The following is a 23,511-nucleotide window of genomic DNA, read 5'->3' as shown; positions in this document are numbered from 1 at the left end:
CCCCTCCCGGGCCCGGCCCGCGCAGGCGCCGCGTCCCGTCTCGGCCGTCACTCGGCCCGGCGCGCGCTGCGGGCAGCGGCCGGAGCGGCCGGAGGAATCCGGTTCGTCGGCGGCGGCAGCGGCGGCGCTCGGAGACCGAAGAGGATGCGGCATGGGTTTTTAGAGCTTGGGGCTGCGGCCGCCGCCCGCGAATAGGAGGCGGCGCGCGGCGCGGGCGGTGCTCGGGGCGGGGGAACGGGGGGCGGCGCGGCGAGGAGGCGGCGGTGGCGGCGGCAGGAGCCCGCGCCCGGCCCGTCGCCCGCCCGCCCGCCCCGCGCTGTTCCACGGCGCCTTTCTGCACCCGCGGCTCCGCGGAGCGGGAGTCCCGGCCCTCCGCGCGGCTGCAGCGAGCTGCCCTGCGCCCGGCCCGGCCCCTGCCTTAGGGATGGCAAACTTGCGCCCCGTGGCCGCCTCCGCCAGCGCCGGCCCCCGCTCCTGCTGCTGACGGCGCCCAGGTGAGTGTTCGGCCCCAGACCCTCACCCGGCCCCGCACCGAACCCTCCCGGCGCGGTACTGAGTTTCCGCACCAGCCCGCACTCGGGGCGCTTTTCTAAACCCATCTCGGCTGAATTCTCCCTCCGCCTGAGAGTCTATTCAACGCTCACCCACCCGTCTTTTGGGGAACTCCCAAGCCTGGGGTCTAGGCCCCCTTCATTTCTGGTGAGTCCTTTTTCTGACCCCCTCCCCCAGCCTGGATCGACCCTTTATGGTCTATGTTAAACTCCCTCCCCCCGCCCCGCCTTTAGAATCCTGACCCAGACAGTCCCCACACCGCTGTCTCGAGTCTTTCCCTGTCTCGGCCCCGATCCGGGCAGCGCGCCCCCTCATCTTGATTAGAACCCCTCTCACCAACCTGCAGCTCCACTGTCTTCCCCCTCCAACTCCCCTCCTAGTCTGGATGCCGGACCCTGGTCCTCTCCTCCACTTCATCTCTGCCGAGAGTCGTTCCTGTACCCTGACCATGCTTCCCCTCTATTTCTGTCCCGAGTGCCCCCTCCCCCATATCTGCCCAGAGTCCCTCCTTCCCTCGCCAATCTCTGCTGCAAGTCCCCTCCCCCCCAGCCTGGAATTGGGGCTGTGGCCCCCATGTTTCCCCAAGACCTTTCCCTCTGGCCGAGATCTCAACTGGACCGGCATTCCTGACTCCCGTGTTCATCTTTGGCCGAACCCCTCATCCCTCTTCTCCCAATGCTGGGCAAAGAGCCGGGCACCAGACGCACCCTCCCGCAACCCCGGGGGCCGGCATGATTTGTGGATTGTAGGCTGTGAAGTTGGTGGCCACTCCCGCAATGGGCTCGGTCGGGGAGAGCACAGCCGCGGGAAGTCCTCCGCGCCGCGGCCGATGCAGAGCGGGCGACCGGGTCTGTTGCCCGCGGGGGGAGGGGCGCCCGGGCCCAGAGATGCTGCCCGCCTGCCCGCCTCGCCAGCTGCCGGCCGGGCCCCTTGGCGTCCTCTGGCGCCCCCTGCCCGCAGCCCAGGACCCGCCGCCCCTTCTCCTCCCGCGGGCAACCCCGGGTTTCCGCAGCCGGAGCATTACAGCGGCTGCAGGACTGGCTCTGGGAAGTCCCTGGGGATAAGAGTGGTGGGCAATGCTGGGTATCCCCTGGTGCTAGCGCTGACCAAACACTCCTGAGGTCAGGTTCTATGCTTTGAGGATGGGGAGGGGTGGCGGGTTCATCCCAGCATCAAGTCAGGAGCCCCTTGAACGTCAAGCCCAGTCCGGCTGGACTGGCCCCTGGCTTCAGGACTGTCTGGATGGGCTTGTGTGGGCTTAAACAGGGGTCTCCGGGGATATTCTGTCCGTCTACCTCATGACACTCCCCAGGGGTGGGGTAGAGGCAAAGGTGGGCTCTGACTGATTTGGGCACGAAGTAGGCTTTTGGGGAATCCACCTGACCCTGGGACAGGGTAGGCATCTGGGGAGTGTCCAGAGCTGCACTGCCACAGGGGTGGGAGTCAGTGTGGGCACTGCACAGGGTATGTCCTGGTGAAGGTGGTCGAGAGATGAGTGTCTTCCTCATCTCCCCACCAAGTGTGCCGAGATAAGGCAAGGGGTCTTCTCCTCTCCTGCCCTGCTTAGCCTGTGTTCCTCCTCCCTGATGCTCTTCCCTTGTCATTTTTCAGAAAGGGACTGGTGTTTGTGTGGGGTTGGGATGGGGGTAGGGAGGTTTGCCCCATGGGCACTTCCCTAATACAAAGGACTGTCCTAGCTGGTCTCTGCTCCCTTCTCTAACAATCAATCCCCATGTCATGAAGCTGAGAAAGTAGTGAGGAACTCCGCTTTTGGTCAGATGGCTGACTTGGGTTCAAAAGCTATGTGACCTGGGCAAGCTATTTAACCTTTCTGAGCCTCAGTTGACCCTCTGTAAAATGGGTCAGTGTTCGCTTTCTCATATACTTGTTGAGAGAATGAAATTAGATTGTTTGTATCGTGTCTGGCACCTATCAATTAATAATGGTAGGTGTGTTGGGCGGTTTGTCTTCACTCCAATCCCCAGGATAATAAAGACAGAAAACACCTTCAGCAACACCCTCCACCCGCTATGAATCCATGGGGCCTGTGACTGTTAGTTACCCATCTCTCCTCAATAGTTCTGCAGCATTCCACTGGATCTCTCTGGCATCAGCTCTGGCCATAGAGGCAACCATGAATACCAGGCCAAGGTCTAGGTTCAAGTGTAAAGGCTGGGAAGGTGGCATCAGTACAGAGAAGAAACCCATCGGACTCCCAAAGGCCCACTGTGGGAAATCAGCCACTCTGGGGCCAACAGGAGCCTCTACTTCCTCCAAGACGATCAGACACCACCAGGAACTTTGCAGGGCAGTTAGCATTGCAGGTCGGAGTTAGGGAACGACCTGGCCTGAGGGTTCAAGGAGTTTGAAGAGACCTGGCTTTGGCCTGAGTGCACAGTGAACAACCGGCAAGGGAAAAGGAGGGACGGAGGGGGGGCGAACCCGTGGCGTTCTGCTCCACTGGAAGTCCTCTGGGCAGTGTGGTCGGACCTGGGTCCCACCGGGGAGTGGCAGCCTCCCAGCCACCCGCCCGCCGGGGCAGCCCTGACACGGGGAACAAAAGCTTTCGGTTCCTGTAGCAACGGCGGCTCCAGCTGCTGCAAAGTTCCGGGGAGGCGGGCGGAGGGCGGCTGAGTCACCGCCCCCTCCCCTGCCTCCCGTGCAGCACCGCCCCCGGGGTCGCGGCCGCCCCTCGTCCCCTCGTCCCCTCGGTCAGTTTGCCTTTCAAAACCTCCTTAAGGCGTTTAGGAGACCCCCCCGCTGAAGTCCCGCTCCTCGTGGCAGGCGGACCCCGAGAGTGGTACGGAGCGACCCTCGGTGCCAGTCAGGGGCAGAGGGCCGCCGAGGGCACCAGCTCCCCGCGGTCCCGCCCACCAGCTCCAAGGCAGGATGGCGGGTGCGCGCCTTCCTGCGTGCCACAGCTTCGGGAGAGGAGTCCCTGAGCACCCTGCCCTCCGGTCGGTGCTTGGGCAGGGGACCAGGAGGACCCAAATGGGGGTCCCCGCCTGCGTAGTGGCCCGGGGTCGGCCGGGCAGCAAGAGCACGAGAGGCGGAGGGTGAGTGTCGGGCGGGCGAATTGGAGCTGCCAGGTGGATAAACGCAATGGATGTGTGCGTCGCCGTGCCCCTCCCCCGCCCCTCCCCCTCCCCCGCCCGCGGCCAGGGCTTGGGGCTCCCCGCCGCCCAGCGTCCCGGTTCACAACTGGCCTGGCAGACCCGAGTCAATCTCGGGGATCCCGGACCCCGAGGCGCCCCTTCCCTGCCGCTTTATGCAACACTCCCCCCTCCCGCCCCAGCCTTATCTTGGCCATTTAAAGCTGTTGCGAAGCCTAGGATTCCTTTTTTGGTACAGAAGGGGAATTTAAGGCTGGGCGGGCCTGTGGGGTCTGAGAGGAAGGGGACCCGAGTGTACTTGGACAGAGTGGGATTCTGAGCTTGCTGGGGTTCCTGAACTGGAGGACAGGGTTCTTGAGATTGAGATTGCTGCAGGTAACTCCTCACCCATGTCAGCCCGAGAGGTCCCAAAGGAGGGGGCCTTTTGACCCTTTCCATCAGCCTCCTCTGACCTCAGGAAGTTCTTCCTTGTAGCTGACTTCCCTGCTTCTCCTCTCTAGCTCTTGTGCCTTGGGTGTGTGTTGTCTTCCTGGGCTCAAAGTTGGCAAAGCCACTGTTAGGGTTCAACCCAATGAGCCTTCCCAGAGGCAGTGACTTGGACCTGAGCAGGCAAGAGGGGCGCTTCTGTGAGGTTCTGAGAATGGGGGTGGGGCAGGAAGGGAACTCCCTTCTGGGGGTGGCTTAGAGGGAGGACTCTGGGCCAGTTGCCCCAGGTCAGTCCCTTGCCACACACACACACATCCTGGAGGGTCTTCAGTGAATCAATGGCTGTCTTTGACTCAACTTGGAATTGGATCTTTGTCTTATTTTGAGGGGTGGGAAGAGACATATAAGAAGCCAGGCGAGCACCCCCCACCCTTGCAGCAGGATGAGGGCCTTACACACCCGGGGTGAGGTCTCAAAATGCTAGAAGGAGACTGGGCAGCGTTTACAGGTGGCTCAGTTCTGGAGAAGCCAGGCAGTGGCTCTGGAGGTGTGGATCTCATGCTTCCTGATGGGTTGGCGGCAGCAGAGGTACCAGGCTTCAGAGACACCGGGAGGGGCAGATCCCACCTGATCCTTAGCTGTCATATGCTGAACCTGTGTGTGTTCACACTTGGGAGTATGTGTACGTCTCTCTTTATGTGTGCAGGTGTGTGTCTACATTGGCACATGTGTGGGCATTCCTGTGATGTGTGAGATCACGCATCTGTGGTTTTCACCAATCTGTATATGTCTGTGTGTGCTCATCCATTACAGCACCTATGAACGCCTGCCTACACACATGCCTGTGCTTGCATGCTTTTGTGTGTGTCTTTAGGGCACAAGGATGTTCAAGCTCACGTCTGCTAAGGTGCGTCTGCTAAGGTGCGGGTGCGGAGTGGGGGAGGTTCCCTGCCCTGTGGGAGAGGGGAGGTCAGTTATAATGAGCCCCCACCTCTTCTCTGCTGAGCTGTAGCCATGGCCTGAATTTTGCAGCCTGCTTAAAAATAATTGGGGGCAGTGGGGGGGGATTGGATGTCACTCATCATCAGCCGCTGGCTTTGCTGGTGCCTCAGTATGCTGGGTGGGTTGTACAGTTTGGGACAGGCGTGATGTGGGATAGGGAAGGTCATGGTTCCCCTTTTTTTTTAAAGCTCTGATGAGGAGTGTTGGGGAGACCCCAGACTATTCTGGTTGCTGGTGGCCTTTGGAGGAGGGTGGTGCTGCTTCTCCTCAGTGCCCTAAGCTGGCCTCCACCACCCTCCTCCCACCTCCTGCATGGCTGGGGAGGGGCAGGTGCTTGTTTGTGTTTGTGACTGGGCTTAGGCCTGGCTCAGAGGAGCAGCACGTGGAGATCTGGGATCTGGGGCATGGAGGAGTGTTGTGGATGCTGCAGCAAGGGTTGGAATGATAATTGCTGCCCCCCCCCTTCCTACTGCTTAGAACTGCCAAGGGGAAATCTGTCCCCAGGGAGCAGCTGTGTCTTGGGAAAATCTCCCATACCTGTGTATTATCCTATGCCTGCCACTCAGTTCCCAGAGTGCATAGCTTGTCCGTTTGGCTTGAATTGTGAGCAACAAGCAAAGGGAGGGAGCAAGGGACTCCTGGTGGGAGACATAAGGGCTGGAGCCTCAGGTCCTGGATTCCAGGCCCAACTGGCCCATTCTTGTGTCATCTTGAGCAGGTGGCCTTCCTTCTCCAAGCCTCATCTTTTCTCCTTTGATGTGGAAGAGCTGGGCTCTAGGGACCCATTCAGGGCTCTGAGCTGTGCTGTGGCTGGGAACAGAGAGCTCTGTGGGTCACTTGTGGGGTAGGCCTGGAAATGAGACAGATTCAGACCTCACTCCAGGCTGCATTTGCCGGTCAGTGGGGAGGAGCCTGGGAGACTATGGGCAGTGGTTCGGCCTGGCCTGGTGGGTGGGAGGGCACCTGCATCTCTCTCCTGCTTAGTTCCTATCCCCTCTGGCCTGACTGCCCTGGGATAGGGTCCTGGACACCATCTTGAGCCTAGAGTACAGTCCCACCTGCTGGCAGCTCAGCTTAGTGCAGCCCCTTTAAGGGAAGGTACAAGTCTATAAACTCTGGTCCCCATTCAGTAGATTGAAGACTATGAGGTGAACCCCAGGGAAATAGCAAAGGATAGGGGTCATGGTGAGCTGGTGGCTTTGGGGTAGCAGTCCTTTGCCAAGCCTTGGAGGATAATCCCATGGAACAGGAGGGGAAGAGAGAGGCTAGAGGGGAATTCCTGTGCCCATTGTGCAGATGAAGAAACTGAGGCTTGCCTGGTCAGTAGGTGGCTGGTTGGGCTGTGGCTTAAGCTCAGCATGCCTTTGCGGGATGTCTGTCCGCCATGTTCCAACCAGGAAACCCACAACAGTGACATGCTTGATGTTCACGCTGCCTCCCATGGGCTTGGCTGCGTTGGGCAAGGCCCCTGCATATTGGCTAACTCCACCCCTTTCCTCCCACTCAGTGAAGCACGAGTGAGAATGACATCGTTCCGGGAATAACCTTGAATTGCTCTGATTTATAAAAAAGCAAATCGTTGTCAAACATCAGCACTTTGACAATTACTGTTGGATTACGAATGACACTCCTCACAGCTGATCACGACACGCTGTGACTGAGAGCAACAGTCATGGGGCATAAAGGTTCGGTGGTGGGGATAGCGCTGGAGCCCAACGTCTGGCCCAGATGCTTGTGGTTGGTGAGCCCCATGGGAGGAACCGCAGGATGACAGTGACAACACTAAAGCCTTAGGTGTTAAGGTCTGACAAGGTCCCAACATTCTCCTGAGCCCGCCCTCATCTATCTTACTTCACCCTTGTAGGAAACCTGTGAGGTAGGTACTGCCACCACTCCATTCTACAGGTAAGGAAACTGAGGCTCAGAGAGGTCAAGTCCCTTGTCTGAGATCACACAGGTAGACCTGAGTGACTGACCAGATGCCCTCTGTGTTCGATGGCCAGGGAGGTTTAGAGCCGGCTATGTGGGGACCCACTGACCTTTGTCTTTCTCCACAGGGCAAGGGACATAGGATGACCCCAGCCTGTCCCCTCTTACTGTCTGTGATTCTGTCCCTGCGCCTGGCCACCGCCTTCGACCCTGCCCCCAGTGCCTGCTCTGCCCTGGCCTCGGGTGTACTCTACGGGGCCTTCTCGCTGCAGGACCTCTTTCCCACCATCGCCTCGGGCTGCTCCTGGACCCTGGAGAACCCTGACCCCACCAAGTACTCCCTCTACCTGCGCTTCAACCGCCAGGAGCAGGTGTGCGCCCACTTTGCCCCCCGCCTGCTGCCCCTGGACCACTATCTGGTCAACTTTACCTGCCTGCGGCCTAGCCCTGAGGAGGTGGTGGCCCAGGCAGAGTCAGAGGTGGGGCGGCCAGAGGAGGAGGAGGAGGCAGCGGCGGGGTTGGAGCTGTGTGGCGGCTCAGGCCCCTTCACCTTCCTGCACTTCGACAAGAACTTCGTGCAGCTGTGCCTGTCCGCAGAGCCCTCCGAGGCCCCGCGCCTGCTGGCGCCCGCCGCCCTGGCTTTCCGCTTTGTTGAGGTCTTGCTCATCAACAACAACAACTCCAGCCAGTTCACCTGCGGTGTGCTCTGCCGCTGGAGTGAGGAGTGTGGCCGTGCTGCAGGCAGGGCCTGTGGCTTTGCCCAGCCAGGCTGCAGCTGCCCTGGGGAGGCGGGGGCTGGCCCCAGCACGACCACGCCTCCTGGTCCTCCTGCTGCCCACACCCTGTCCAATGCTCTGGTGCCTGGGGGCCCAGCCCCACCTGCCGAGGCCGACTTGCACTCGGGAAGCAGCAATGACCTATTCACCACCGAGATGAGATATGGTGAGTCTGAGCAAGGGCTAATGGGATGGGGTGCCTAGGGTGCGTATGGTGTCTGTTGGTGTTCATCCTGGCAGATCCCAGGCCATTTGCGCAGTCATTCACAGATGTCACCTTTGCTCAGCCTTGTCTGGATGTTGGGGTCATCAGAATGGATCAGGGTCAGACCTCAGTCTGGAAGAGTGTGCAGTCTGGGTGGATGAATGGGTACAGATGAGACAGTGCAGTGATATTGGAACCCAGGAAGGGACCCCCTAGCTGGGCAGCCAGGGGCGGCTTCCTAAAGGAAGTGGAGCAGGAACAGAAACCCAAAGGACAAGTGCAGGGAGATGGCAAAGGAGTAGTGAGGGCATTCCGGGCCCCAAGCTCGGAGTGGCCGTGGCAGGCCCTGGCACTGCAAGGTGACAAGTTTGCCTGAAGGCTGGAGTAGGCAGGAGCAGAGATGTACTCCTGCCCACACGGGTCGGTGATTTTTGGCAGTGTCCCAGGGTCAGGGCAGAAGGAAATGAGGAAGAGTGTGCTTGGGTGAAGAGGCCTGAGCTTCCAGGCTGCCTTAGAGGGCTGGGCTGGCTCTGCTCCCAGCATCCCCTCTCCCCTTGTGGGCCCATGTCTTCTGGGATGGAGGCCGCCAGCTGCTGGAACTTCCTGCTGACTGGGCAAAAGCTCTGCAAGCCCTTGAGTCCTGCCTGCTCCCGCACCACCCCAGCTCCTATGGCCATGACCACTGACCTGCTTCCTGAAGCTTCAAAATCCCCAAGCCCCTTGTCTGGATCCTGCATGCCTGCTGAACAATGCTGGGCTGGGGACTGGTCAGGGGGCCTGGCAGGGAACAGGGGTCAAGGACATGGGGGCGGGAGGGAGGCAAATCTGGGAGCTGGTCCACATAGAGGGTGCCCCTCTCCACCCTGAGCCTCAGTTTCCCCATTTGGATAACAAGTGCTGGTCTACCTGCGAGGGGACACAAGGGTGGAAGTCAGGAGGGGCATCTGGGTTTCATGAGGGGTCAGGGGCTTCGTGTGAGGGCTGCAGGGAGGTTTGGAGGGTGTGGCCTGTCCCTATCCCTGCTTTGGAGGCTAGAGCCCTGGAGCTGCGCACTGCTTTTAACTCTTGCCTTGAGTAACAAAGGCATCAGTTTTTTTGTCTGTAAAATGGGGAGGTATCCCTGAATTAGTTAGAGGAGGTGTTATAATGACCGTAGCCTCTCCCAGTGCTTTGGAAGGGGGACTTCTTGGTTACCCCATGAGACATCTGGCATCATGCCCATGAATGGTGAGTGCCCAGTGGCCTTGCTGTGGCCTTTCCCAGGCCAGCTTGGCCTCTTAACAACAGTCGATGAAGCCGTCCGAGTGACAGCCAGCCTGTGGGCAGGTTACGGGCCCTGGAGGCTGGCCTGGGATTTAGTGCCTGCAGGAAGAAATTGAATTTTGCTTCTTTGTCGAACATCGGTGGAGAGCGCCAGGCATATATCAGGAGGTTTATGGCTCTTCCTGAGTGGCCGCCACTGCCCGTCACTCTTGGGGGCCTTCCCCATTCTGCTTGGCAGAGGGCAGGTTCTTTTGTCTGCCTCTCCCTGTGGTCCACTGGTCCAGTGGTCTGCAGTGGATGAAGCAGGGCTCTGCCCTCATGGGCAGGCACCTCTGGGCAGGCTGCCATGTGGAGCCTGAGCCAGGAGCCGCCAGCTGGGTTTGGTTAAAGCCGGAAGCAGGAGTTGGTTGGAAACTGGGGTACCACGAGGGGTCAGAAGGGCTGGTGGTGGGAAGGCCATCATCAGAGCCTCTGCAGGGACCTTGGGGACTGGAGGTAGATGGAGACTAGATGGCCGACTGCTCTTGGGCATGAAGCCTGGTGTCATCTCTGAGCAGGGAGCCCTGAGCTGGTGCTCCAACCTGTCCCCAGGCCTGACCTGTGCTCTTTCCCCGTCCTACTTGGCATGTCTCCATGTGGTTGCTCTTAAGGAGGGCTCCTCTCAGGAGCATCAGCCGGCATAAGTGACCTCAGATTGCACCCTGGTCCCAAGAGCTGGCTGGCTTAGCCCCTTCCTCTCCCCTGCAAGCAGAAGGCTCTTCTGCTCTGCCACCTCCTCCCTCCTGTCCGACCTTCCTGATGGAGAGACGGCAGGCACATGACTCAGTTTGTTGCCCATGTCAGGGTGTGTCTGCAGGTCTGAGGCATCCTCAGGACCTGGAGGATCCTGTGTTGGTGGCAGTGCCACCTTCGCCAAGCCCTTGGACCCTCTCCACATCCTCCATCCGTGTCTTTTACGAAGCTCCCTGAGAGTGGGCTGGCTCATGGAGCTGCCAGATAGTGAGACTTGTGGGAACGGTGGTGACAGAAAGAGCGAGACCTTCACGCTACCCCTCTTCCAGCCAGGGGCAGGGGAGCTGGGTTTACCTACCTGGCACACCTGGGAGCTGCTTAATAGCAAGACCACAGAGGGTGAGCTTGGGTTGGTACTGAAAGAGCAAAGAGGCTGGGGACTCCGGGCAGTGACCGAGTGAGGTGCTTGGCCCTCCTCAGAGCTGAGTGCGTTTGACAAGAGGGTATAGGCGCCTGTTAATTTCACGCAAACTGCCTTTGATAGATCTCTTGTTATTTTTGGTGAGTTGAGCCATAAATTTGTGCCATCTTGCTGCCGCAATCTGTTAAGTGTGGGGAGAGGAAGAAAAGGAAGGCAGGCAGGAAGGAGCTCGCACAGCACTGGCACAGAGGCTGGCTGAGGCTGAGGCTGGAAGGCGGGTCACAGAGGTGGCACCAGCTGCAGAGCCCAGCTCCTGAGGACTGGCCACCAGCCTGTAGTTCCGTTCCAGGCTTGAGGAGGCACCAGCTCCTGGGGATGGCTGTGCTGAATGACACTTGGAGGAAGAGCCCCCATGTGCCTCCCTTTCTTCCTCAGCTGTCCTCTCTGTCCCCTTGGGGCACTCTCCCATCGTGACTGGGTGCTGCTGGCCCATCTGCTCCATCATCCAGGTTCTATTCTTGAGGTGTGGTTGTCAGGTGAGCCTGGGGTCTCCTGGGAGGTAAGAGTGGGTTCAGACCCCTACTCTGCCTCTGTTGGTGTGTGACCTGGACAAGGTGCTACTCGCCTTGGGACGTCAGGATCTCCTGTTCTCTGTGCATCATTTCCCTGGTCCAGCGTCCCAGGCCTTCCCAGCTCTGCCAGAGCTCTGCTCAGCCAGATGTTTTAGCGCCATCCTGGACCCAGCCTTCCCTCTACTCTCCTACCCTTCCAACCTGACACTCCTCCTTGTCCCCTGAGCCCCTACTTTCCAGTCTCCTTGCTTTTGCTGGGGCTGTTCCCCACCCTGGAGTGCCCTGTGCCCTCAGTTTTTCAGAATGCCTCATCCTTTAAGCCCAGCTCAACTACTGTCCCCTCCAGGACAGGTTCCATTGCTCCTTTTGGCCAGTCTGGTCTGGTGCAGGAGGTGGGGTCCCCTGCCTATTCAGGGGACAGGCCTGATAGTGAGGAGACAGGCCCCCTCTCAGGACAGGGTGGGGGAGGCCTAGCACATGGTGGCAGCGGTGTTTCCTGGAAGGTCCTATTTGCCCAGGCGTGTGCCACCCGAGCACTGCGTTCTACCTGAGAACAAGTAGCGTGGCTCAGACTCCCCCAGGCCTCTCAGTGGGGACTGAGTTCCAGCCAGTCCTCACACACGTGGTCATGTCTTGATCAGCATGGAGGCACACTTTAAGCCCTGCAGTGCAGTGGAGTGACCACTAGTGTACACAGATTTGAAGTGGCCCAGCCGTGGGTTCAATTCCTGACCTCACCACGGCCTTGCTTTGTGTCCACGGGCAAGTTATATTTCACCACCTGTAAAATGGCGATAGTGAGAGGCATTCCGCCATCAGGAATAGTGAATGGAGAGAATTACGCGCAGGAGCGTGGGGAGTACTTAGCACAGTGTCTGGCTGCCCTGGTCTATCTTCTGTTGCTAATGACACAATACCACGGAATGGGTAAGCTGGAAAGAAAAGAGGTTTTTGGCTCACAGTTCTGTTCCAAGGTCAAGGGCTTACATCTGGTGATGGACATCTGGCTGGCAGAGTCCCTAGGTGGTGCAGGGTATCACATGGCAAGAGACAGGGTGTGCACAGGTATAGAAAGCCACCAAGATTCAATCCTGGGGGCTTCACCCTGATGGCCTTTCCTAACCCAAATCACCTCCTAAAGGCCCCACCTCTGAACACTACAGTGAGATTAAGTTCCCATCCTCTTACAACCTCCCAATGGGGATTGAACATCAACACACAAAGCCTTGGGAGACATGCGAACCCCAGCACTTGGCACGTGGTAGGTCCCTGACAAATGGCTGCTGTGTCCTCATCATTTAGTGTAATAGGTCCAACAGTGCATGGGCCAGATGTCAAGGGAGGATCACTGGGGGACTGGGCCCCAAAGGGGCGAGAAGGCAGTCTACAGGAGGTGACTCTGAGGTGGGTTTTGAGGAATGAATAGGAACTCACTAGCCTGTGACATTTCTCCCTAAATTTAATTACTTTGTAAATCTAACATATTAAAAAGAAATTTCATATCGTTAATGGAAAGAGAATCACTTATCTGAAATAGAAGATAACCAAAGAAGCAACCACAGTGAAAACAAAGAGAGTTATTCAATTTTAGCTGGCTGTTCTTCCTGACTTTCCATTTGTTAGAAAGAGAAATTTGCTTGGGGTGGGGACGTGTGAGAGTCTGGGATTACACAGAGATTTTATCTGTCGTGGAGTTGGAAGGATTAGAATCAAGGTGCCTGTATAACAGGTCATCTCAGCTGTGTACCTGAGGGTTTGACGGAGGGGTGGGCACTATTTATTACATCTGGACAACAGGCACAAACCCCACCATCCAGACAGATCAGCCACTTGTCACCCTGATTCAGAGACCTGGGAAGGGGCTAACTTCCCCAGTCTGGATATGGCGTATCTTCATGGCTCGCATGTAAGCCGTCCCACGTCCCGCCCCAGGCTTCGGGAAGCCTCACTCCGGAGGGCTTAGAGGCAGAGGAGACAGCCTGTGCAAGGGTGTGGGGCTACCAAACTTGCGGGTAGGAGCTATAAGAAGACGAGTTGCTGGGTGACATCCCGAGTGCTGGAGACAGGGCCAAAGGCTAGGACTGCCATCTCAAGACACTGGGACCGCATCCTGGTGACCCGGGGCTTGAGGCAATGAGAGAAAACTGGGCACTGTGGAGGAGGCAGACTGAGTCAGATGGTCCCTGTTCTCCAGGGGCTTCTGGCCACATGGGGGAGGTGGCAGTGACCCAGCCAGCCCTGGTGGGGGGCTGGAGGTAGGTTCATGGCCCGAAGAAGAAGAGTCATTGGAAGGGGACTGGTTTTCTGGCTGGGTGCCTGGTCTCGCGGGGATTCCCAGTTACACTAGACTGTAGTGGGGGAGCCTGGAGATTTCAAAAGCCGCCTTCCTCCCTCTCCCGTGTTTCAGGGGACTGGGTGGTGCCCGCGCAGGGCTCTGTGGCCAGCCTCAGGGAGGATGTGAAGAGCCTTGGGAAGGGAGTGGTGCTTCGTAAATTGCCACGCTCTCTTCTCGTGGAAGTGGTGATTATTGTGGTTATTTTTAACACATTCATGACATGGGAGGCTGAGGGGGCTGGACTGCATGGAGTTGGGGGAGCACAGCATGGCAAGTATCTACTGTCCTGCTCAAGTGGCAAAGAGCCTGCACACCCTGCCTGCTGATAGCAGTGGTGAGTCGAGGGTGGCCCCTGTTGGCTGGGGTGGAGGAATCCCCAGGAATATCTGGCCACGGATGTCTGTATCATGCCTGGCCGCCCAGAATCTAGGCCCTCTGCGCAAGAGGGGCACTGGAGATGGAGGCCCTCCCTCAGGGAGGAACCCAGGATACGTAGAGCTGTCACAGGAGCCAAACTGGGGACGAGGCCACAGAAGAGGGGGTCAGCATACCCAGACCCCTGTGTGGCTCCAGTCTGCCCTCCCCTGTCCTCACGGCCTTGCAGAGTGCCTGGTGCCTGGCAGACAGGGGAGGACAAGGGCTGGAGGGTGGCTGCTGGCTGTAGCAGCAGGGAGCCACTGAATGCTCCTCAGCAGGGAAGTCTTGTGGCCAGGGCTGGGATCCCAGAGGATCATTTTAGGCCACAGAAGAGATTCAGGCTCACGTGGGAAGAGAGGGGAGCAGATGCACAGAGGAAAAATTAGACACAGTATGAAAGCAGGGTAACGGAGGCAAGGACCAGGGTCCAGTGGGATGGGAGCCCAAGATGTGCTGCGTCGGTCAGCCAGAGCCGGTCAGGCCTGCAGAGTCAGCAAGCCCACCCCGCCTCTCCCCCACATGAGACCCTGTGCCTTGTTCCTCCTGAGTGAAATGGCGGCACTGCTTCTCACGAGGACCAGACAGGGTGCCGGCGCGTGCGTGGTGACTGGCACCTGGAGTTGTTTAATCAATGTTACCTTACCCAAAACAACAAAAGAGGGCGTCAGGTGTCGAGTAAGGACACGTGTCCCAGGCAGCGGATCCGCCTGGGCCTGGGCCTGGGCCTGGGCCTGGCAGCTGTGGGGACGGCTGATAGATTGCAGGTCTGTGAGCGCCAGGGCCCTGGTCCAGCGAGCCTGCCGAGCAGAGGGGCTGGGTGGGCCACTCAGGGTCCTTGGGTGCTCCTACCCTGCTGGGCCCTGCTTATCCTCTGGGACTCTGCCTGCCTCAGCTCCTCCACAGGCTCATCCCGATCCAGGCGAGTTGCCTGGGGCCTGTGCATAAGTGTGAATGAGTGTTTGTTGCGGCAGATGCCACCTGGCCTTATCTGTCTTCTTCCCCTTGAGGGAGAGCTGGCTTTCCCCTCTGGGGGAGTAAATGGCTGGCTTCAGCTGAGGGAGCTGGGGTGGCGGGTCGGGGGAGCCAGCCTGTGTAGGTCTGGATTGTGCCTTCCCCTCTCTGACCCAGCCCCAACGGCTGGGAGAGGGACCCAAACCCTGGGCCTGGGGCAGTTTTCCAGGAGGGTAAACTCTGGAAACCACCAGTCCTACATCCGGGCATATCGTGGGGCTGATCAGCAAGTGGTCGGGAGTGGAGGACATGAAGGCCACAGGGAGCAGGGCACACCGTGACAGGCAGGTCAGGCTGGTCTCTGGCATGTCCTAGTTCAGTGGGCTGTGGGAGGGGTGACATCTAGATCTGCTGAAGGGTGGGACACCTAACAGGAGCCGAATGAGAGGAGGGTGCCACATGGTCACAGGCTGAACAGTCTCTAGAGCGCCTACTGATAATTGGGTGTCGCCTCAAAGGTGTTCTGGGTGGAGGGCTCGGGGGCCCTACCCGGAGCCTGTCTTAGACTCCCTTCAGTAAAGGCTGGCATGTCAGGCTGTGACGCTCCTCCGCCATGAAGCTTTGTAGGGGAGTCGAAATTACAAATATCCGTTTCTAGTGACCCCTGCTGGGGGGAGCCAGGGGCAGGGCATTCGTTGGTGTTTGCTTATTGACATTCTTCTGGGCCAGGCTCTATTCATGAGGTTAGGGAGATGAATCACAGACAGCTTCTCTCAAAGGGCTCATGGTGGGGAGAGGGGGCTACTCAGACCGTCAGAAACTGGAACCAACTGTGACGAAAGGGCAGGTAGAAGGGGCAGCAGGAAGGCTTCACAGAGGTCATCTGAGGTGGGTTTTGGAGGCTGAGTAGGAGTTTTCCAGGCAGAGAAGGTCGGGAGCAGAGGTGGAGATTGGAGAGGAGGTGAGGGTCCCACTCTGGACGAGCTGAGTTTGAGGGTTAGGACAGCAGTGGCGCCTGGGCGAGGCTGGGCTGGCCCTGGTGACTGGGAGCGTTGGTTCAGAGGGGTGCTTTAAGCTGCGGGGGTGAACATGCAGTGAGAACAGGACAAGTGTGGCTGCCTGCTGTGGGAAGTGGCAGGAAAGTAGACTGGCCCAGGAGACCAGAGCAGAGTAGTCTCCATAGAGAGGCGAGAGGGAGCCGGAAGAGTCTGGGAGGTGAGCGTCGGAGGGCAGGAAGGTGGACAGGGTCCAGCAAGAGGAGGCCTGTGAGGTGTCCACGGAAGTCGGCAGTGAGGAGGGCGTTGATGACTCTGTCAAGAATGGTTTCAGCAGAAGATGTGGGCAGCAGCCAGACTGCAGAGGATCGACAGGGGAGGTGACATTTGAGCCAGGAAGTGAGTGGCAGGTGAGAAACTGGCGTGCCAGCTGGGGACCACTCACCGGTGGTGGAGGGAAGCCAGCGTACAGGAGTCAGAGGTGGAAGGAGGGTGCAGGGGGGGCCTTCCAGGATGGGGGAGGCTGAGTGGGGTCGTGGGCTGCCATAGGGAAAGGACGGGAGGGAAGCTGAGAGAGGGGACAATGGAGGAGCCCTCCCAAGAAGGTGGATGTGCAGGGGCAGGCCAGGCACAGGTACTGGCCTTTGCAGGGGGTGGGCTGCAGCAGAGCTGGGAGGCGAGAGGTGTGGTGGGAGATCAGGGCTCCTACTGTGTATGGCGTCATGGCTGAGGGAGTGGGAGGAGGGGACTTGAGGGAGGTCACCATGGCTGCAGAGGGGAATGAGGAGGGGACAAAGAAGGAACGAAGCCGAGAAGGGTGGCCGAGAAATCCTGGGCACCCAGAAGACGTGGAGCCCCTGAATCTGTCACGGTGCCAGTTGGCACAGCTGTAGATCCTTCAGCCAGCCTGGGAGTGGGAGTGGAGGAGGTGGCTTGTCACAGGCTCCAGGCTGGGGACTGCTGAGCAGGCGTGGTAGAAGAGCTGGATGGGGGAACTGAGGAGCTGGCAGGCGTGGCCCGGCACCTTCTCTGTGATCTGGTAGAGGCAGGGTTCACAGTGAAGCCGGGGGGACTATAGATGCTGTTCTAAAGGAGACCTGGTGACCTGGTGGGGGCGAGGGGGCTCAGTGAGAAGAGGGGAGATGACAAAGATACACCAGTATTCCTGCCTTCTGGGCATTCGCCACATGCAGGGTGAGGGACCAAGCACTTCACAGCCTTCCATCAGAGGGCCCCTAAGGTGGGGCATTATGAGCACTGGTTTCCAGAGAAGGCAGGGTCAGAGAGGTGAAGAGACTTGCCCAAGGCCACACAGCTGGTTAATGTCCATGCCAGACAGGATCCAGTGTCACTACCCTGAGGGGTCTGGGTTTCAGGGGTGGTGGAGAAGTTTCAGGGATGAAGTGGCTCAGGTCCTGGGACGGGTGGTTAAAGTGAAGGGAAAGGCCCTGGTGAGACTGGAAGCAGGGCTAGGGGCCGTCCAGAGCTCCCTGGAGTTTGCTGGAGGGCGGGTGGTCATGCTGCAGGGCTTTCTCTCGGCTGTAGAGCCTGGTCTGAACAGCAGGGGGCAGGAGGAGTCCAGCCCTCTGGGGTCCCTTCAAACTCTGGTGCCCATTCTGTGCCAATCTAGTTTTCAGAAATAGGTGAAAGCCTGGGGTGGGGAGGGCAGTACCTTCGAGTCTGGGAACAGCATCAGCTGAGTCCTGTCCCCAGGTTCCAATCCCACCTGACCCGCAGTCTACTCGGGCTGGATCTTTCCCCTGCACTCCTGTCTGTCCCTCACCTCCACTCCCTGGTCTGAGGCTATGTTAGTCATCTTCCCGTTACTGTAACACATACCTGAGATGATCATTGTATAAAGAGGGAAGACTTATTTTGGCTCACAGTTTTGGAGTTTTGGGGCACAGCACATCCTGGTGGGAGTGTGTGGTGGAGGAAGCCCAGGTGCCTCGTGTCCAAGAAGGAAACAGGAAGAGGAAGAAGCAGGAATCCCATCATCCCCACATACCTCCTTCTATGCACACCTCTTAAAGTCCCAACAGCACCAAACTGAGTACTAAATTTTTAACACGTGGGCCTTTGGGGGACATTCTAGATCTAAATTTCAGCAGAGAGAGAGGCCTGGAGGAGCCCCTGTTCTGCAGGCTGGGAGAACTTGGTGGTACTGCCAAGGCCTAGACCAGACACACAAATCCAGGCCACCTGGAGCTCGGCCTAGGCAGCAGCAGGCTCCTGGAGCACCTGCTGTTCTCCTGGCTGCAGGGGCAATGGGAAGAGGGTCTGTTGGGTATAGGCCCCTGCCCCAGGCCCTTTGGGTCTCAGGCATTCTGACCTGTGCCTCCAGGTCATGGCCCATTACTGCTCTGGGAGAGACTGGGTCCTGGGCCCAGCCTCAGGCCCAGTGTGAGTTGCAGGTGCAGGGGAGAGTTGCATCAGCCCCTGAAGGGAGAAGGCCTGAGCTTCAGGCTCACCGGACCCTGTGCTCTTTGACAAGTCACTTCCTCTCTGTGGTCCTCAGTTTCCACATCTCTCAGCAGAGATGAGAGTCCCTTCGTCCCACCAAGAGGTTTAAAGGGGATAGGTGCGGGCAAGATTTGATACAGGCACCTCCCCCCACCTCCTTAATTTGGGCAACCACTCTCCTCCAACCTCCCTGTCTGGCTGAGGTGAGAGGGGGATGAGATGATTGTGAGGCTCTGGGTGAGTCTTGGGTGGCCTTCTGAGCTTCAGTTTCTTTATCTGTAAAATGGTGGTGTGGGGCAGGGGGCAGGATATGATGCTCTCTGCATTGCCCGCCATTGGCTCCAGAACCTCAGGCTGAGGACCAGCAAGGCTGCCCTCTCTGTGCCACTGTGGCAGGACCAAGCTGGCTTCTGCTGAGCCCCTGCCACTGCCTCCGTGTTCCAGGTGAGGAGCCGGAAGAGGAACCGAAGGTGAAAACCCAGTGGCCAAGGTCTGCAGATGAGCCTGGGCTATACATGGCGCAGACAGGTAACTCGGGCCCGCCTCCCTTGCTCCTTGGCGGGGGCCCGACTGTGTGGCGTCTGGTGGCATGTGTGCTTGGCGTGTGCCCGTCTGTGTCTATGTCCTGGAGCTCAGTCGCGTCTCTGCCATGTGAGGCCTGTGGGCAGGGCTGGGTTGCCTTCCAAAGAGTCTGCTACTTGGGGTCAGGGTAGGAAGGTCCCTCTGATGCCTGCCCCCATCTTGCTGGTAGTCCCCCAATCCCATGAAACTGAGTGCCTGGGAGGTACCCCCTGCCGCCGACGCTGTCCCTCTCTCGTAGGCGACCCAGCGGCTGAGGAGTGGTCCCCGTGGAGCGTGTGTTCCCTGACGTGTGGGCAGGGTCTGCAGGTGCGGACCCGCTCCTGCGTGTCCTCCCCCTATGGGACCCTGTGCAGCGGGCCCCTGCGGGAGACCCGGCCCTGCAACAATTCAGCCACCTGCCCAGGTAGGCCCATCCCCCTCCCTTACCCATCTGCCTGCAGGGTTAGGTCCTGCCTGGGACTCAGGCACATGAATCTTCCAAAAATGCTTGATTGCCCCCTCATTCCATTCAACTAACTTGCCTGTCCCCACACCATGCCTTAGGCCCCACATGCTATGCCAGTCCAGTGCAGGGCACTGGGGTCACAGCAGAATCCCACCACACCTGGCTGGGCTCAGTTCTGGGCACCTCCCTCCCCTGATGCCTGCATCCTGGTAGGCAAGGCTCATCCTCACCTGCACTGTCCCCTGTGTCTCCCCAGTCCTGGCCTCGCAGCACCCCCTATACTTACTACCTCCTTGCATTTGCTTATTCAGCCCATCCTGCAGGGACTACGATGAATGCTACTTTTACTTTAAAATGATTCCTCTCTGACTTGTCCCTTCTCTCTGGACTCTGCATCCCACTCCCCAGAGAGGTTTCATAGACCCTTAAGCCTTCTTCAGTTGAGCATGTAGTTGTTGAGGAAATGCATGTGCCTGCCTGGGACAGGTGGTGACTGTGAGGGGCAGAGCCCGATAGTCCTGCTCCTTGCTTCCTGATGGAGAGAAGTGGTGCCTGGCTGTGATTTAGAGTAGGGCTTATTTGGGGAGGGCTCCTGGTACTGGGGTGTGGCAGGTGCTTGGGCTGGGGCAAAGCTGTGTCCAGCGTGTGAGCTTTGTGTTGGTGTCCTTGTAGAGGTTCATGTCTATTTGTGTGTCCATGAGGTTGGGGCTGGGAAGGGCACTTCTGTTGCCCCAGGCCTGCCATGTTGGATTCAGGCTGTGATCTGGGGGTGGGGAGGCCCGATGGAGTGGATCTTGGGTCCCTTCCTGAGTTTTCCTGAACTCATGGTCCTTGGGTTGGTCCTGCTCTCCCTAAGTGTCTACTGGGGCTGTCCTGTGTGAGTTGGGACCAGAAGCCTGTGTTCCCTCAAAGGGCGGAGTCCTGGGGCCCTGAGAGCATACCCTGGCAACAAAACCCAGGGTAGAGCCAATAAGGAGCTGCCGCTGAGTTGCGGAGCTCCTGATTGGTGGGCGGATGGGCTGGCGCTGGCAGTGGGCGGGGCCAAGGTGCGGCCCAGCCACCAGCCACGTGCTTCCTTGCAGTGCACGGCGTGTGGGAGGAGTGGGGGTCCTGGAGCCTGTGCTCCCGCAGCTGCGGGCGGGGGTCCCGGAGCCGGATGCGGACCTGCGTGCCCCCCCAGCACGGCGGCAAGGCCTGCGAGGGTCCCGAGCTGCAGACTAAGCTCTGCAGTATGGCCGCCTGCCCGGGTCAGTAGCACCCAGGGGCTTCTAGGCAGGCACTGCCCAGCCTGGGGGCGGTGGTGGTGGTGGGGACCCAGGGGAGGCAGTCAGGACCAACACTCTGCGCCTGGGGGCCCTATGAACTTGACCAAGCATGAGGAGACTGGAGAAGTATGCCTGCCAGTGTGGGAGGTGAGCCCCAGTTCTGACTTGGGGTTGGCAGTGTGACCATATCAAAAGGGAGCTGCTAGCCCCTTCCTCTAAGTCCTGGGCTGCCCTTTTTGATAATAGCACTTTGGTGCTGGTGGCCCGCAGGAATGGGAGAGGTCAGACACTAAATTGGGCTTAAGTGTACACAGAGATCAAAAGGCACCCATGCCTTCAGCAGCCCATGCCCTCAGCCAGAAGAGCACTTACACTTGGGTGCTGAGTGGAGAGGTGTCCTATGTTCCTGGAGCTTGTGACAGGCAGGCAGGGTGAGGCCCAAGCACCACCTGCTCACTGCAGTCCCCTTCACACACCCTGCTCTAGTGGGTCTGGCCTGACACAGGTCTGAGTGCCTAGCAGGCTCTGCGGTTTCCCGGTACCCTATCCTCACCAGTCCGCCCGTGCTCTGCTCAACGGCCACCCCTGCTTGTGTCTCCCCATGCAGTGGAAGGCCAGTGGCTAGAATGGGGTCCCTGGGGCCCATGCTCCTCGTCCTGTGCCAATGGGACCCAGCAGCGTAGCCGGAAGTGCAGCGTGGCAGGCCCTGCCTGGGCTACATGCACGGGTGCCCTCACGGACACCCGAGAGTGCAGCAACCTTCAGTGTCCGGGTGAGTGCTCAGTATGAGGGTGGCAGGTGGCAGCTCTGTCCCTGGGGGCTCCTGCAGATTTTCACACTCCCCCTTTCCCACAGCCTCTGATGGCAAGTGGGGGCCATGGAATGCGTGGAGCCTGTGCTCCAAGACGTGTGACACAGGCTGGCAGCGGCGCTTCCGCATGTGCCAGGCCACGGGCTCACAGGGCTATCCCTGTGAGGGCACTGGAGAGGAGGTGAAGCCCTGCAGTGAGAAGAAATGTCCAGGTACCACTGCCTGCACAGCCCTGGGGACCTGGGGGCACGTGTGTGAGCCTGGCTGAGCCCCCCACTGTACCCACAGCCTTCCATGAGATGTGCAGGGATGAGGATGTGATGCTGATGACGTGGAAGAAGGCAGCAGCTGGCGAGATCATCTACAACAAATGTCCCCCCAATGCCTCTGGTAAGGGGGGCAGCTCTCCTTGCAGACCACCCCCCACCCTTCTGGGCCCCCAGCCCCCATCCTAAGGTATGAAGGGAGTGGGTGAGACTTGGCCCCCCATCCTCAGCCCTCTGTCTTGTCCCCCTGCAGGGTCTGCCAGCCGCCGCTGTCTCCTCAGTGCCCAGGGTGTGGCATACTGGGGACTGCCCAGCTTTGCTCGCTGCATCTCTCATGAATACCGCTACCTGTATCTGTCAGTGAGTGTGCCCTGCTGGGTCGGGGTGCCAAACATCTGTCCCAGACCCTGGTAGGGAGTGGAGGGAGCTTGAGGCTCACTCATTCCACACGCCTTGGAGTATGGTGTGCCCGCACTTCTGCCTGGCTACGCCTCTCCTTGTCTGGCAAACTCCCAACTCAGACCTCAGTGCCTGACTCTCCCTTAGGATGCTCATCTAAGTGTCTGTGTACTCCACTAGACTTGAAGGCAGGGGTGAAGTTGAATTTTTTTGTGTGTCCCCAGTGCCCAACCCAGGGCCTGCCATGGTTAAGAGTGGTATCAGTGAATGTGACCTGTGTGTACGTGTTTCTGGCTGTTTCGGGTATTGGTTGTGTGTGTGTTTTAAGGAGCATGGGTGACAGAGCACACACACATTGCACTTCAGGATACATGTGACCCCTTTGGGGTGGAAGATGCCCTGCCCCGTACTGGCTTGTCGTCTTTTATACGCACATCTGAGAACTTTCCTTCTCCAGGTGTTTCTGCTACAGACTTTTAAAAGTGTCTTGGGGATTCTCACTCTCTGGGTCTCTTTCTTGGACTCTGTCTCCACTGGGAGCCCCTTTGAGCCTGTCTGTCTGACCCCACAATGCCTCCTCTCCTGGATGCAGGCAGTGGGTGTATGGGAGTGGGATAGGCCAGCATCTCGTCCCAGCTCCCAGTGCTCCAGTGACAGGGGCTTTCCTGTCCCCTGCAGCTTCGAGAGCACTTGGCCAAGGGGCAGCGCATGCTGGCAGGTGAGGGCATGTCACAGGTGGTGCGCAGCCTACAGGAGCTCCTGGCCCGGCGCACCTACTATAGCGGGGACCTGCTCTTCTCCGTGGACATTCTGAGGAATGTCACTGACACCTTCAAGAGGGCCACCTATGTGCCCTCAGCTGATGATGTGCAGGTACCACCCTGTACCCCTGAGGGAGGAGGGCTGGGGATGGAGAAGCCTCAAACAGAAGGGGGAGTCAGTACCTTGGCAGGTCTCAAGTGTGGCTGTACTGGGAAGCCCCCGTTCCCCGGGGCCGGGATTCCTGACCCTCATTGTTCTTTCCCCAGCGCTTCTTCCAAGTGGTGAGCTTCATGGTGGATGCAGAGAATAAGGACAAGTGGGACGATGCTCAGCAGGTGAGGGCCCGGCTTCCCGGCTCTCCCCCTCAGGTCCAGTCGCCACCTTGGACCTTTACACCTTCAGTGCTCTTCTGTCTCCAGGTGTCCCCTGGCTCTGTGCACTTGCTCCGTGTTGTGGAGGACTTCATTCACCTGGTGGGCGATGCCCTCAAGGCCTTCCAAAGCTCTCTGATTGTCACGGACAATCTGGGTACAAGGAGGCAGGCCGGGGAGGGGATGCTGGGTGTGATGGAACCCAGACCACTGTGGCTGGGAAAGGTTCCCAGGGGCTCTTCCCTTTTTCCTCTCGTTTCTGGGCCCCATCTTTCCCCCATTTAATCCCATGCTTGTGTCTTTCTCTCCACATTTCTTCCTCTCTCCATCTCCGTGTTGTCGGTACCAACCTCCGTGTCTGCATCTGCCTTCCCTGGTGTGTGTCTTCCCCATGTCTGCCTCTTCCCCTGGGTCTCTCTGTTCCATCTCTGGTGCTGTCTGCCCACCCTCATCCCCCT

General features: G+C 58.9%; 1 protein-coding gene across 11 annotated transcripts in view; it reads left to right on the top strand.

Annotated features, from left to right (window-relative positions):
* Window positions 1-354: 354 nt before the first annotated feature.
* The window catches only part of Adgrb2 (adhesion G protein-coupled receptor B2), a 35,235-nt gene continuing 12,078 nt past the window's right edge, over window positions 355-23,511 (top strand). For 3 of the 11 annotated variants that reach the window (XM_078025811.1, XM_078025810.1, XM_021735036.3), the window contains exons 1-12: window positions 355-494; window positions 7,151-7,964; window positions 18,597-18,680; window positions 18,973-19,137; window positions 20,262-20,426; window positions 21,052-21,216; window positions 21,300-21,467; window positions 21,544-21,645; window positions 21,775-21,881; window positions 22,599-22,793; window positions 22,949-23,017; window positions 23,102-23,210. In XM_078025811.1, the coding sequence (XP_077881937.1) occupies window positions 7,166-7,964; window positions 18,597-18,680; window positions 18,973-19,137; window positions 20,262-20,426; window positions 21,052-21,216; window positions 21,300-21,467; window positions 21,544-21,645; window positions 21,775-21,881; window positions 22,599-22,793; window positions 22,949-23,017; window positions 23,102-23,210 (2,128 nt within the window). In that variant the 5' untranslated portion in view covers window positions 355-494; window positions 7,151-7,165. Of the gene's footprint in view, window positions 495-7,150; window positions 7,965-18,596; window positions 18,681-18,972; window positions 19,138-20,261; window positions 20,427-21,051; window positions 21,217-21,299; window positions 21,468-21,543; window positions 21,646-21,774; window positions 21,882-22,598; window positions 22,794-22,948; window positions 23,018-23,101; window positions 23,211-23,511 lie in introns of those variants that run through there. The other 8 variants (XM_078025814.1, XM_078025812.1, XM_021735051.3 and 5 more) reach the window with 5 other exon arrangements.

The sequence above is a fragment of the Ictidomys tridecemlineatus genome, chromosome 11 (assembly GCF_052094955.1).
Source record: "Ictidomys tridecemlineatus isolate mIctTri1 chromosome 11, mIctTri1.hap1, whole genome shotgun sequence".
NCBI lineage: Eukaryota > Metazoa > Chordata > Mammalia > Rodentia > Sciuridae > Ictidomys > Ictidomys tridecemlineatus.
The sequence above is the reverse complement of the archived record's forward strand: the minus strand, read 5'-3'. Positions and strand labels throughout refer to the sequence as shown.